We start from the raw sequence: 14,772 nt of genomic DNA on the forward strand, positions 1-14,772 counted from the left end.
ACATATCTGGCCACCAGTGCGTCTCCTCGGGCCGGTTTACATGGCACCAGCCTTACGCATGGTGTCCCCGGTTCGTCTACATAGCCCGGTGCGGGTTATTCCACCTCCCCGCACTGGTCGGGCGACGGGGAGCATTCAACCAGGTAAGGTTGGGCAGGCTCAATGCTCAAGGGAGCCAATACGCCTGCACCGTCCGGTATTTCCGGCGCCACCTCCCCGCCCCAGTCCTGTTCCACCAGTGCCTACACCACGCACCAGGCTTCCAGTGTGTCTCCAGAGCCCTGTTCCTCCTCCACGCACTCTCTCTATGGTGCGTGTCTCCAGCCCAGTGCCTCCAGTTCCGGCACCACGCACTAAGCCACCTGTGCGTCTCCAGAGCCCTGTACACACTGTTCCTTCTCCCCGTACTCGTCCTGATGTGCGTGCACTCAGCCCGGTGCCCCCAGTGCCGGTACCACGCACCAGGCAAATAGTACGCTTTGAGAGTCCAGTGTGCCCTGTCCCTGCTCCCCGCACTAGGCTTGAAGTGCGTGTCTCCAGTCCGGTGCCTCCAGTTCCGGCACCACGCACCAGGCCTACAGTGCGCCTCAGCCGGCCAGAGTCTGCCGTCTGCACAGCGATGCCTGAACTGCCCGTCTGCCAAGCGCCATCTGAGCCATCAGTCTACCCAGCGCCATCTGAGCCATCCGTCTACCCAGCGCCATCTGAGCCATCCGTCTACCCAGCGCCATCTGAGCCATCCGTCTACCCAGCGCCATCTGAGCCATCCGTCAGCCATACGTCTGTCCCGAGCCATTAGAGCCGCCCGTCTGTCCCGAGCCGTCAGAGCCGTTAGTCAGTCAGGAGCAGCCAGAGCCGTCCAGCCAGGATCCGCCAGAGCCTTCATCCAGCCAGGATCTGCCAGAGCCGCCAACCAGACAGGATCTGCCAGAGCCGCCAACCAGACAGGATCTGCCAGAGCCACCAGCCAGCCATGAGCGTCCAGAGCCGCCAGCCAGCCATGAGCGTCCAGAGCCATGAGCGTCCAGAGCCGTCAGCCAGCCATGAGCGTACAGAGCCGTCAGCCAGCCATGAGCGTCCAGAGCCGTCAGCCAGCCATGAGCGTCCAGAGCCGTCAGCCAGCCATGAGCGTCCAGAGCCGTCAGCCAGCCATGAGCGTCCAGAGCCGTCAGCCAGTCATGAGCTGCCCCTCAGCCCAGAGCGGCCATTAATCCAGAACTGCCCCTCAGTCCAGAGCTGTCTCTCTGTCCGGAGCTGCCTTTCAGTCCGGAGTTGCCCCTCTATCCTGAGCTACCTCTCTATCCTGAGCTACCTCTCTATCTACCTCTCTATTCTCACCTACCTCTATGTCCTGAGCTACCTTGTCCCGGAGCTGTCCCTTTATTTTGTGTTGCCTATATTAGGTGGGTGGAAGAGAGGGGTGGTCATTCTGAGGGGGATTAGCAAGCTGGGATTGACTATGGTGGGGTGGGGACCTCGTCCTGAGCCTGAGCCACCACCGTGGTCAGATGCCCACCCAGACCCTCCCCTAAACTTTGTGCTGGTGCGCCCGGAGTTCGCACCTTAAGGGGGGGGTTATGTCACGTTCCTGACCTATTTCTGTTAGTTTGTTGTATGTGTTAGTTGGTCAGGACGTGAGTTTGGGTGGGCATTCTATGTTTTCTGTTTCTATGTTGGTTTATGGGTTGCCTGGTATGGCTCTCAATTAGAGGCAGGTGTTTGGCGTTTCCTCTAATTGAGAGTCATATTTAGGTAGGTTGTTTCACAGTGTTCGTTGTGGGTGGTTGTCTATGTCAGAGTGTTTAGTGTCAGCACTTATATTTGTATAGCTTCACGGTCGTCTGTTTTGTTGTATAGTGTTCGTGTCTTTTTTTCGTCTTCTTTCTTTAATAAAGAAGATGTACTTTCCACGCGCTGCGCCTTGGTCCTCTCTCAGTCCCGTTGACGATCGTGACACTACCATAAAGTCCTGATTGGTAAAGTGCTGTAGAGATGGTTGTCCTTCTGGAAGATTCTCCCATTTCCACAGAGGAAGTCTGGAGCTCTGTCAGAGTGACCATCGGGTTTTTGGTCACTTCCTGACCAAGGCCCTTTCCCCCCGATTGCTAAATTTGACTGGGCGGCCAACTCTAGGAAGAGTCTTGGTGGTTCCAAACTTCTTCCATTTAAGAATGATGGAGGCCACTGTGTTCTTGGGGACCTTCAATGCTGCAGAAATGTTTTGGTACCCTTCCCCAGATCTGTGCCTCGACACAATCCTGTCTCGGAGCTCTACGGAGAGTTACTTCAATCTCATGGCTTTGTTTTTGCCCTCCCTGACATGCACTGTCAACTGTGGGACCATATATAGACAAGTGTGTGCTTTTCCAAATCATGTCTAGTCAATTGAATTTACCACAGGTGGACTCCAATCAAGTTGTAGAAATATCTCAAGGATGATCAATGGAAACAGGATGCACCTGAGCTCAATTTTGAGTCTCATAGCAAAGTGTCTGAATACTTAAGTAAATAACCTGTTTTTGCTTTGTCATTATGGGGTATTGTGATGTCATTATGGGGTATTGTGATGTCATTATGGGGTATTGTGATGTCATTATGGGGTATTGTGTGTAGATTGATGAGCAACATTTTATTTAATCAATTTTAGAAGAAGGCTGTAATTTAACAAAATGTGAAAAAAGTCAAGTGGTCTGAATACTCTCCGAATGCGGTGTATTTGCGAAGTAAGCTGTTACAATGTAAAGTTGTAAATCTAGATGAAATATAAATAAGTTTAAAGTTTTAATGTCACATGCACAAGTACAGTGAAATGCCTTTCTTGCAAACTCGAATAGAAATATATATAATTTTCATATCAAGCTGTTATCGTTCAGGGGAACAGATTATCAATTGACTTGAAGGCTGAATGAAAAGCTTTATAATGATCCCCACCAGGAAAGAGGCCAAAGCGGGTAGCGGCCCAGGCAGCAGTAGGAAGGCAGGCAGCATCTTCTCCAGCATGCAGTCCATGAACAGAGAGCATGGACATGAGGAGGAACACATCAAGCTCTACTACAAAGACGGAACTGAGGTGGACGTATCAAAAAACTCGCTGCCCATTGGAGGGAAATATGAGAAGGTGAGAAGAACGCCTGGTTGTGGGACAACATATAGGGCTGATATCCCTGGGACAACATATAGGGGTGATATCCCTGGGACAACATATAGGGCGGATATCCCTGGGACAACATATAGGAGTGATATCCCTGGGACAACATATAGGGATGATATCCCTGGGACAACATATAGGGATGATATCCCTGGGACAACATATAGGAGTGATATCCCTGGGACAACATATAGGAGTGATATCCATGGGACAACATATAGGAGTGATATCCATGGGACAACATATAGGAGTGATATCCCTGGGACAACATATAGGAGTGATATCCCTGGGACAACATATAGGGCTGATATCCCTGGGACAACATATAGGGATGATATCCCTGGGAGGGACAACATATAGGAGTGATATCCCTGGGAGGGACAACATATAGGGCTGATATCCCTGGGACAACATATAGGGGTGATATCCCTGGGACAACATATAGGAGTGATATCCCTGGGACAACATATAGGGATGATATCCCTGGGACAACATATAGGGCTGATATCCCTGGAACAACATATAGGAGTGATATCCCTGGGACAACATATAGGGCTGATATCCCTGGGACAACATATAGGGCTGATATCCCTGGGACAACATATAGGAGTGATATCCCTGGGACAACATATAGGGCTGATATCCCTGGGACAACATATAGGGCTGATATCCCTGGGACAACATATAGGGCTGATATCCCTGGAACAACATATAGGGATGATATCCCTGGGACAACATATAGGGCTGATATCCCTGGGACAACATATAGGGCTGATATCCCTGGAACAACATATAGGGCTGATATCCCTGGGACAACATATAGGGCTGATATCCCTGGGACAACATATAGGGCTGATATCCCTGGGACAACATATAGGGCTGATATCCCTGGAACAACATATAGGGCTGATATCCCTGGGACAACATATAGGGCTGATATCCCTGGGACAACATATAGGGCTGATATCCCTGGGACAACATATAGAGATGAACATGTAAAACTGCAGTTATTATCTATTCTATCAAAACAGATTATTATTTTAGCAACAATAACACACTTTGACGTTGGACTCTTCTTAAAAACTCCTTCAAAGGAGGTCCAGACCAAGAACGTCCTTTAATACTCTACAGCCAACATGTCTCTGACAGAGAACGTCCTTTAATACTCTACAGCCAACATGTCTCTGACAGAGAACGTCCTTTAATACTCTACAGCCAACATGTCTCTCTGACAGAGAACGTCCTTTAATACTCTACAGCCAACATGTCTCTCTGACAGAGAACTTCCTTTAATACTCTACAGCCAACATGTCTCTGACAGAGAACGTCCTTTAATACTCTACAGCCAACATGTCTCTGACAGAGAACTTCCTTTAATACTCTACAGCCAACATGTCTCTGACAGAGAACGTCCTTTAATACTCTACAGCCAACATGTCTCTGACAGAGAACGTCCTTTAATACTCTACAGCCAACATGTCTCTGACAGAGAACTTCCTTTAATACTCTACAGCCAACATGTCTCTGACAGAGAACGTCCTTTAATACTCTACAGCCAACATGTCTCTCTGACAGAGAACCTCCTTTAATACTCTACAGCCAACATGTCGCTGACAGAGAACGTCCTTTAATACTCTACAGCCAACATGTCTCTGACAGAGAACGTCCTTTAATACTCTACAGCCAACATGTCTCTCTGACAGAGAACCTCCTTTAACACTCTACAGCCAACATGTCGCTGACAGAGAACGTCCTTTAATACTCTACAGCCAACATGTCTCTCTGACAGAGAACTTCCTTTAATACTCTACAGCCAACATGTCTCTCTGACAGAGAACGTCCTTTAATACTCTACAGCCAACATGTCTCTGACAGAGAACGTCCTTTAATACTCTACAGCCAACATGTCTCTCTGACAGAGAACTTCCTTTAATACTCTACAGCCAACATGTCTCTCTGACAGAGAACGTCCTTTAATACTCTACAGCCAACATGTCTCTGACAGAGAACGTCCTTTAATACTCTACAGCCAACATGTCTCTGACAGAGAACGTCCTTTAATACTCTACAGCCAACATGTCTCTCTGACAGAGAACGTCCTTTAATACTCTACAGCCAACATGTCTCTCTGACAGAGAACTTCCTTTAATACTCTACAGCCAACATGTCTCTCTGACAGAGAACTTCCTTTAATACTCTACAGCCAACATGTCTCTCTGACAGAGAACGTCCTTTAATACTCTACAGCCAACATGTCTCTGACAGATCACCCTGGCTTCCTACTCCCTACAGTTAGCTATAGTTTGAAGAATTGGCCTGTATCGCTGAGTCACTGGCAGCACTAGATGAATGACGTCCCAGTGCTGACGCTGTGTGTGTGTGTGTGTGTGTGTGTGTGTGTGTGTGTGTGTGTGTGTGTGTGTGTGTGTGTGTGTGTGTGTGTGTGTGTGTGTGTGTGTGTGTGTGTGTGTGTGTGTGTGTGTGTGTGTGTGTGTGTGTGTGGGAGACATAATGAAATGCTACCAGGTATTACCTGGCTAGGCTGGAGGAGGTGTTTTAAAATGTCCTGCGTTAGTCATTTATAAGACCGTGTATGAATAAGAGGCTAACGCCTCTCCCTTCAGTCTGTATCTGACGTAAATCACACACAGTCCCTTCTGCACTCCTTGTAGAGACTAAGTAGTGCAGTAGGGTGCCATGCAAATGAACTGAATCCCCCAAAAAACTTTCCACTGCATTTCAGCCCTGCCACAAAAGGACCAGCTGACATTCTGTAAGTGATTCTCTCGTTAACACAGGTGTGAGTGTTGACGAGGACAAGGCTGGAGATCCCTCTGTTAAGCTGATTGAGTTCGAATAACAGACTTGAAGCTTCAAACGGAGGGTGGTGCGTAGAATCATTGTTCTTCCTCTGTTAACCATGGTTACCTACAAGGAAACACGTGCCGTCATCATTGCTTTGCACAAAAAGGGCTTTACAGGCAAGGATATTGCTGCCAGTAAGATTGCACCTAAATCAACCATTTATCGGATCATCAAGAACTTCAAGGAGAGCGGTTCAATTGTTGTGAAGAAGGCTTCAGGGCGCCCAAGAAAGTCAAGCAAGCGCCAGGGCCATCTCCTAAAGTTGATTCAGCTGCGGGATCGGGGCACCACCAGTACAGAGTATGCTCAGGAATGGCAGCAGGCAGGTGTGAGTGCATCTGCACGCACAGTGAGACGAAGACTTTTGGAGGAAGGCCTGGTGTCAAGAAGGGCAGTAAAGAAGCCACTTCTCTCCAGGAAAAACATCAGGGACAGACTGATATTCTGCAAAAGGTACAGGGATTGGACTGCTGAGGAATGGGGTAAAGTCATTTTCTCTGATGAATCCCCTTTCCGATTGTTCGGGGCATCCAGAAAAAAGCTTGTCCGGAGAAGACAAGGTGAGCGCTACCATCAGTTCTGTGTCATGCCAACAGTAAAGCATCCTGAGACCATTCACGTGTGGGGTTGCTTCTCAGCCAAGGGAGTGGGCTCACTCACAATTGTGCCTAAGAACACAGCCATGAATAAAGAATGGTACCAACACTTCCTCCGAGAGCAACTTCTCCCAACCATCCAGGAACAGTTTGGTGATGAACAACGCCTTTTCCAGCATGATGGAGCACCTTGCCATAAGGCAAAAGTGATAACTAACTCGGGGAACAAAACATCGATATTTTGGGTCCATGGCCAGGGAACTCCCCAGACCTTAATCCCATTGACAACTTGTGGTCAATCCTCAAGAGGCGGGTGGACAAACAAAAACCCACAAATTCTGACAAACTCCAAGCATTGATTATGCAAGAATGGGCTACCATCAGTCAGGATGTGGCCCAGAAGTTAATTGACAGCATGCCAGGGCGGATTGCAGAGGTCTTGAAAAAGAAGGGTCAACACTGCAATATTGACTCTTTGCATCAACATCATGTAATTGTCAATAAAAGCCTTTGACACTTATGAAATGCTTGTAATTATACTTCAGTATTCTATAGTAACATCTGACAAAAATATCTAAAGACACTGAAGCAGCAAACTTTGTGGAAATTAATATTTGTGTCATTCTCAGAACTTTTGGCCACGACTGTACAGTACTACTGCCAAGAGATGAGCTATAGGTGCTATAGGTCTACCATAGGAGTCCCCTCGAAGCCTACCATTCACTATGTACGTAGACAGTGTGCGACAGAGCTGCAGGAGTTGTGACCCGTTTTAGTTGGTTATGTTGTCATAGTTGTGCCTAGGGGGGCATATGGGGGAGGGAATGCTGTCACCTCAGGTAGGTGTTTGTCCCCCTGTGTGCTGAGGGTGTCAGGCTCTTGTCCAGTTCTGACATTCACCACAGACTAGTACATGTCCCTGGGCCTGGAAATGATTGATTTCCCCCTCCAGGATGGAGAAGCTGTCTTTATTATGGAGATTCTTGTGGTGGGATATAGGTACCACACAGGGGGACATCTTTCTCTGTTGAGATCATTTCCTTTTGAATTTCAAGCCAAATGTAAAAGGTTCCTGTTTTGATTTAATATAATAGAGTGAGTAAAGTCTGCTCTATACTAAATTAGCATACTCCCTGAGTCCCTTCCCTGTTTCACACCTGGTAGTTTGGTGGATGGGAATACCAGCTCTCTGTAACCTAGAGGGCAAGCAGTGGGTCCGTCTCCTCTATACCATGTTTCTTGTAGGATGACAATGTCTGTATTTCCAATTTACTTGATGAAATCCAGGTTACTGCTCTTTGGGCCAAAGGCAGATTACCTCAGGCCTGGGATATTCCAGAATGAGAAAGTGAAGGCTTTGTGTTCCATAAATTAGTCGTGTGGTTTGGCCTCAGACCAGTAAGTGTGAGCAGAGCCTGCTGAGCATCAGGTACATTCCATTGACTTGGGCTAGTGTAAGAGTGGGGTTTGGGCCTGTTTGCCCGCTCACGGCCTGGGCGTATGTGTGACGTCCATGTTGATGCCCTCTTTGCAGGGGTGGAGGGCATTGTGTGGGCAGCAGGGGTATGGGCCTGATCTGAGGGGCCTAAATGGGGTGTGGGCATTGTTGACTTGGGGGGGGGGTGTATGGATTGGTTGGGGTGGGGGTGTGGTCTGGATGTAGGTCCTCTTGGCGTGGGTCCTCTATGTGTAGGTCCAGGGGGGTCCCGCAGGTCTGAGAGAGTGTCTCTCTGGGCTGGGTGTCTATTGATCTGTTGCTCCTGTGTGAAGTGTTGGGGCTGCGTTTGAGAGCGATGTCCTTTCGGGTCCGGGCGAAGATGGGTACTGCTGCCTTGTATAGGTGGACCTGGTCGTAAAGGCTGTTCAAGTCCAGGGTGGAGTGGTGGGCTCTCTCTGTCTCTTTACCTCTAGCATGCCATCTCCACCTTTACTGCCCCCTCTCTCTCTCTCTCTCTCTCTCTCTGTCTCTGTCTCTCTCTCTCTCGGTCTCCTTCTATCTCTCTGCACCTTTTCTAATTATTTCTCTCTCTTTCTCCCAAGTCTCTGCCATTCTTTCTCTCTCATTTGTCCCTTAATTCTGCATCTCTCTATAACCCTCCCTGTCTGTCTCTCTATACCTCTCTCCCTGTCTGTCTCTCTATACCTATCTACCTGTCTCTCTATACCTCTCTACCTGTCTGTCTCTCTATAACCCTCCCTGTCTGTCTCTCTATAACCCTGTCTGTCTGTCTCTCTATACCTCTCTCCCTGTCTGTCTCTCTATACCTCTCTACCTGTCTCTCTATACCTCTCTACCTGTCTGTCTCTCTATACCTCTCTACCTGTCTCTCTATACCTCTCTACCTGTCTCTCTATACCTCTCTACCTGTCTGTCTCTCTATACCTCTCTACCTGTCTGTCTCTCTATACCTCTCTACCTGTCTCTCTATACCTCTCTACCTGTCTCTCTATACCTCTCTACCTGTCTGTCTCTCTATACCTCTCTACCTGTCTGTCTCTCTATACCTCTCTCCATGTCTCCCTATACCTCTCTCCCTGTCTGTCTCTCTATACCTCTACCTGTCTCTCTATACCTCTCTACCTGTCTGTCTCTCTATACCTCTCTCCCTGTCTGTCTCTCTATACCTCTATACCTGTCTCTCTATACCTCTCTACCTGTCTGTCTCTCTATACCTCTCTACCTGTCTGTCTCTCTATACCGCTCTACCTGTCTGTCTCTCTATACCTCTCTACCTGTCTGTCTCTCTATACCTCTCTACCTGTCTCTCTATAACCCTCCCTGTCTGTCTCTCTATACCTCTCTACCTGTCTGTCTCTCTATACCTCTCTACCTGTCTCTCTATAACCCTCCCTGTCTGTCTCTCTATACCTCTCTCTCTCCCTGTCTGTCTCTCTATACCTGTCTACCTGTCTCTCTATAACCCTCCCTGTCTGTCTCTATATACCTCTCTACCTGTCTGTCTCTCTATACCTCTCTACCTGTCTGTCTCTCTATACCTCTCTACCTGTCTCTCTATACCTCTCTACCTGTCTCTCTATACCTCTCTATCTGTCTGTCTCTCTATACCTCTCTACCTGTCTGTCTCTCTATAACCCTCCCTGTCTGTCTCTCTATACCTCTCTCCCTGTCTGTCTCTCTATACCTCTCTCCCTGTCTGTCTCTCTATACCTCTCTACCTGTCTGTCTCTCTATACCTCTCTACCTGTCTCTCTATACCTCTCTACCTGTCTCTCTATACCTCTCTATCTGTCTGTCTCTCTATACCTCTCTACCTGTCTGTCTCTCTATAACCCTCCCTGTCTGTCTCTCTATAACCCTCCCTGTCTGTCTCTCTATACCTCTCTCCCTGTTTGTTTCTCTATACCTCTCTACCTGTCTCTCTATACCTATCTACCTGTCTGTCTCTCTATACCTCTCTACCTGTCTCTCTATACCTCTCTACCTGTCTCTCTATACCTCTCTACCTGTCTCTCTATACGTCTCTACCTGTCTGTTTCTCTATACCTCTCTACCTGTCTCTCTATACCTCTCTACCTGTCTGTCTCTCTATACCTCTCTACCTGTCTCTCTATACCTCTCTACCTGTCTCTCTATACCTCTCTACCTGTCTCTCTATACGTCTCTACCTGTCTGTCTCTCTATACCTCTCTACCTGTCTCTCTATACCTCTCTACCTGTCTCTCTATACCTCTCTACCTGTTTGTCTCTATACCTATCTACCTGTCTGTCTCTCTATACCTCTCTCCATGTCTCTCTATACCTCTCTCCCTGTCTGTCTCTCTATACATCTCTACCTGTCTCTCTATACCTCTCTACCTGTCTCTCTATACCTCTCTACCTGTCTGTCTCTCTATACCTCTCTACCTGTCTCTCTATACCTCTCTACCTGTCTCTCTATACCTCTCTACCTGTCTGTCTCTCTATACCTCTCTACCTGTCTGACTCTCTATACCTCTATACCTGTCTCTCTATACCTCTCTACCTGTCTGTCTCTCTATACCTCTCTACCTGTCTGTCTCTCTATACCGCTCTACCTGTCTGTCTCTCTATACCTCTCTACCTGTCGGTCTCTCTATACCTCTCTACCTGTCTCTCTATACCTCTCTACCTGTCTGTCTCTCTATAACTCTCTACCTGTCTCTCTATACCTCTCTACCTGTCTCTCTATACCTCTCTACCTGTCTGTCTCTCTATACCTCTCAACCTGTCTCTCTCTACCTGTCTGTCTCTCTCTACCTCTATACCTGTCTCTCTATACCTCTCTCCCTGTCTGTCTCTCTATACCTCTCTACCTGTCTGTCTCTCTATACCTCTCTACCTGTCTCTATACCTCTCTACCTGTCTCTCTATACCTCTCTACCTGTCTGTCTCTCTATACCTCTCTACCTGTCTCTCTATACCTCTCTACCTGTCTGTCTCTCTATACCTCTCTACCTGTCTGTCTCTCTATACCTCTCTACCTGTCTCTCTATACCTCTCTACCTGTCTCTCTATACCTCTCTACCTGTCTGTCTCTCTATACCTCTCTACCTGTCTGTCTCTCTATACCTCTCTCCATGTCTCCCTATACCTCTCTCCCTGTCTGTCTCTCTATACCTCTCTACCTGTCTCTCTATACCTCTCTACCTGTCTGTCTCTCTATACCTCTCTCCCTGTCTGTCTCTCTATACCTCTATACCTGTCTCTCTATACCTCTCTACCTGTCTGTCTCTCTATACCTCTCTACCTGTCTGTCTCTCTATACCGCTCTACCTGTCTGTCTCTCTATACCTCTCTACCTGTCGGTCTCTCTATACCTCTCTACCTGTCTCTCTATACCTCTCTACCTGTCTGTCTCTCTATAACTCTCTACCTGTCTCTCTATACCTCTCTACCTGTCTCTCTATACCTCTCTACCTGTCTGTCTCTCTATACCTCTCAACCTGTCTCTCTCTACCTGTCTGTCTCTCTCTACCTCTATACCTGTCTCTCTATACCTCTCTCCCTGTCTGTCTCTCTATACCTCTCTACCTGTCTGTCTCTCTATACCTCTCTCCCTGTCTCTATACCTCTCTACCTGTCTGTCTCTCTATACCTCTCTACCTGTCTCTCTATACCTCTCTACCTGTCTGTCTCTCTATACCTCTCTACCTGTCTGTCTCTCTATACCTCTCTACCTGTCTGTCTCTCTATACCTCTCTACCTGTCTCTCTATAACTCTCTACCTGTCTCTCTATAACTCTCTACCTGTCTCTCTATAACTCTCTACCTGTCTCTCTATAACTCTCTACCTGTCTCTCTCTATACCTCTCTACCTGTCTGTCTCTCTATACCTCTCTACCTGTCTCTCTTTAACTCTCTACCTGTCTCTCTATAACTCTCTACCTGTCTCTCTCTCTATACCTCTCTCCCTGTCTCTCTATACCTCTCTACCTGTATCTATACCTCTCTACCTATCTGTCTCTCTATACCTCTCTCCCTGTCTCTCTATAACTCTCTACCTGTCTCTCTATACCGCTCTACCTGTCTCTCTCCCTATACCTCTCTCCCTTTCTCTCTATACCTCTCTACCTGTCTCTATACCTCTCTACCTGTCTGTCTCTCTATACCTCTCTCCCTGTCTCTCTATACCTCTCTGCCTGTCTGTCTCTCTATACCTCTCTCCAACTGTCTCTCTATAACTCTCTACCTGTCTCTCTCACTCCACCCTGAGAGTTTTAGGTACTAACTCTTCTACTCCCTCCCTCCCTCTCTCTCTCTCTCTCTCCCTCCCTCCCTCCCTCCCTCCCTCCCTCCCTCCCTCCCTCCCTCCCTCCCTCCCTCCCTCTCTCCCTCTCTCCCTCTCTCTCCCTCCCTCCCTCCCTCTTCTCCCGCCAGTCTCGTCTCAGGCCATCTGCCTTCAAGCCTGTCACACCTAAGAACTTTAGTTCCATGCAGAACCTCTACCCTGCCAAGATGGAGGACTCAGACCAGGGCCTGTCCAACGGGCTCCACCGGGCCTACGCACACACACCTAGAGCTGTCTCCACCTCCTCTTCCTCCTCCTCACCCTCCCGCCACGGAGGACCCACCTCCAGCGGAACCAAGGTGCCCCCGTTTTAGTCTGGTGATTTCTGTCCTGAAACATGTGCAGTGTTAATTATCAATACATTAGGAGGATTAGGTAACTAGTTCATATTAATGGTGCATTTGTATGGTGATTCTGATAGTTATGATGATGATGATGATGATGATGATTAGATAACAGTGGATGTTGTGATATAGGCGGTAGCGTCAGGGCGTGGTCTGAGTCAGGAGGATGACAACCTGTCAGACTCTGGTCATAACTCCATGAACAGTCTTCCTCCATACAGACCTCCCTTCAGACCACAGCTGGCTCACATCAGGTCAACTTCTGTTTCTCTGTGTCTGTCTGTCTGTCTGTCTCTGTGTCTGTCTGTCTCTGTGTCTGTCTGTGTCTGTGTCTGTCTGTCTCTGTGTCTGTCTGTCTCTGTGTCTGTCTGTCTCTGTGTCTATCTGTCTCTGTGTCTGTCTGTCTCTGTGTCTGTCTCTGCGTCTGTCTCTGTGTCTGTCTCTGTGTCTGTCTGTCTCTGTCTCTGTGTCTGTCTGTCTCTGTGTCTGTCTCTCTCTCTGTCTGTCTCTGTGTCTGTCTGTCTCTTTGTCTGTCTCTCTCTGTGTCTGTCTCTCTCTGTGTCTGTCTCTCTCTGTGTCTGTCTCTGTGTCAGTCTGTCTCTGTGTCTGTCTCATTATGTGTCTGTCTGTCTCTGTGTCTGTCTATGTGTCTGTCTGTCTCAGTGTCTGTCTGTCTCTGTGTCTGTCTCTCTGTGTGTATGTCTGTCTATGTGTCTGTCTCTCTCTGTGTATGTCTCTCTCTGTGTCTGTCTCATTCTGTGTCTGTCTGTCTCTGTGTCTATCTCTCTGTGTCTGACTCATTCTGTGTCTGTCTCTGTGTCTGTCTGTCTCTGTGTCTGTTTATCGCTGGGTCTGTCTCTGTGTCTGTCTGTCTCTGTGTCTGTTTATCGCTGTGTCTGTATGTGTCTGTCTCTGTGTCTGTGTTTGCCTCTGTGTCTGCCTGTCTCTGTGTCTTTTCATGTGTCTGTTTGTCTCTGTGTCTGTGTTTGTCTGTCTCTGTGTCTGCTTGTATCTGTGTCTGTCTGTCTCTGTTTCTGTCTGTGTCTGTCTGTCTCTGTGTCTGCTTGTCTCTGTGTCTGTTTGTCTCTGTGTCTGTTTGTCTCTGTTTCTGTCTGTGTCTGTCTGTGTCTGCTTGTCTCTGTGTCTGCTTGTCTCTGTGTCTGTGTCTGTCTGTCTCTGTGTCTGTCTGTCTCTGTGTCTGCTTGTCTCTGTGTCTGTCTGTCTCTGTGTCTGTCTGTCTCTGTGTCTGTTTCTGTCTGTGTCTGTCTGTCTCTGTGTCTGCTTGTCTCTGTGTCTGTTTGTCTCTGTGTCTGTTTCTGTCTGTGTCTGCTTGTCTCTGTGTCTGCTTGTCTCTGTGTCTGCTTGTCTCTGTGTCTGTCTGTCTCTGTGTCTGTCTCTCTGTGTCTGTCTGTCTCTGTGTCTGTTTATCGCTGTGTCTTTCTCTGTGTCTGTTTATCTCTGTGTCTGTGTCTGCCTCTGTGTCTGCCTGTCTCTGTGTCTGCCTCTGTGTCTGTCTGTCTCTGTGTCTGTCTCTGTGTCTGTCTCTGTGTCTGTGTCTGTCTCTGTGTCTTTTCATGTGTCTGTTTGTCTCTGTGTCTGTGTTTGTTTGTCTGTCTCTGTGTCTGCTTGTATCTGTGTCTGTGTCTGTCTGTCTCTGTGTCTGCTTGTCTCTGTGTCTGTTTGTCTCTGTGTCTGTTTGTCTCTGTTTCTGTCTGTGTCTGTTTGTGTCTGTCTGTCTCTGTGTCTGCTTGTCTCTGTGTCTGCTTGTCTCTGTGTCTGCTTGTCTCTGTGTCTGCTTGTCTCTGTGTCTGTCTCTGTGTCTGCTTGTCTCTGTGTCTGTCTGTCTCTGTGTCTGTCTCTGTGTCTGCTTGTCTCTGTGTCTGTGTCTGTCTGTCTCTGTTTGTGTCTGTCTGTCTCTGTTTGTGTCTGTCTGTCTCTGTGTCTGTTTGTTTCTGTGTCTGCTTGTCTCTGTGTCTGCTTGTCTCTGTGTCTGTTTGTCTCTGTGTCTGTGTCTGTCTGTCTCTGTTTGTGTCTGTCTGTCTCTGTGTCTG

At 48.0% G+C, this 14,772-nt stretch overlaps 1 protein-coding gene across 3 annotated transcripts in view; it reads left to right on the plus strand.

The window, feature by feature from the left end:
- Window positions 1–14,772, plus strand: part of LOC129827395 (NEDD4-binding protein 3-A-like) — an 89,653-nt gene that overhangs the window by 61,389 nt on the left and 13,492 nt on the right. For all 3 annotated transcript variants that reach the window (XR_008755118.1, XM_055888190.1, XM_055888189.1), the window contains 3 exons: window positions 2,935–3,118; window positions 12,467–12,676; window positions 12,854–12,975. Coding sequence is in view for 2 of the 3 variants with exons in the window: in XM_055888190.1 (XP_055744165.1) it covers window positions 2,935–3,118; window positions 12,467–12,676; window positions 12,854–12,975 (516 nt within the window). In the remaining variant the exon portion in view is untranslated. The remainder of the gene's footprint in view (window positions 1–2,934; window positions 3,119–12,466; window positions 12,677–12,853; window positions 12,976–14,772) is intronic.

This window comes from Salvelinus fontinalis, chromosome 29 (assembly GCF_029448725.1).
Source record: "Salvelinus fontinalis isolate EN_2023a chromosome 29, ASM2944872v1, whole genome shotgun sequence".
NCBI lineage: Eukaryota > Metazoa > Chordata > Actinopteri > Salmoniformes > Salmonidae > Salvelinus > Salvelinus fontinalis.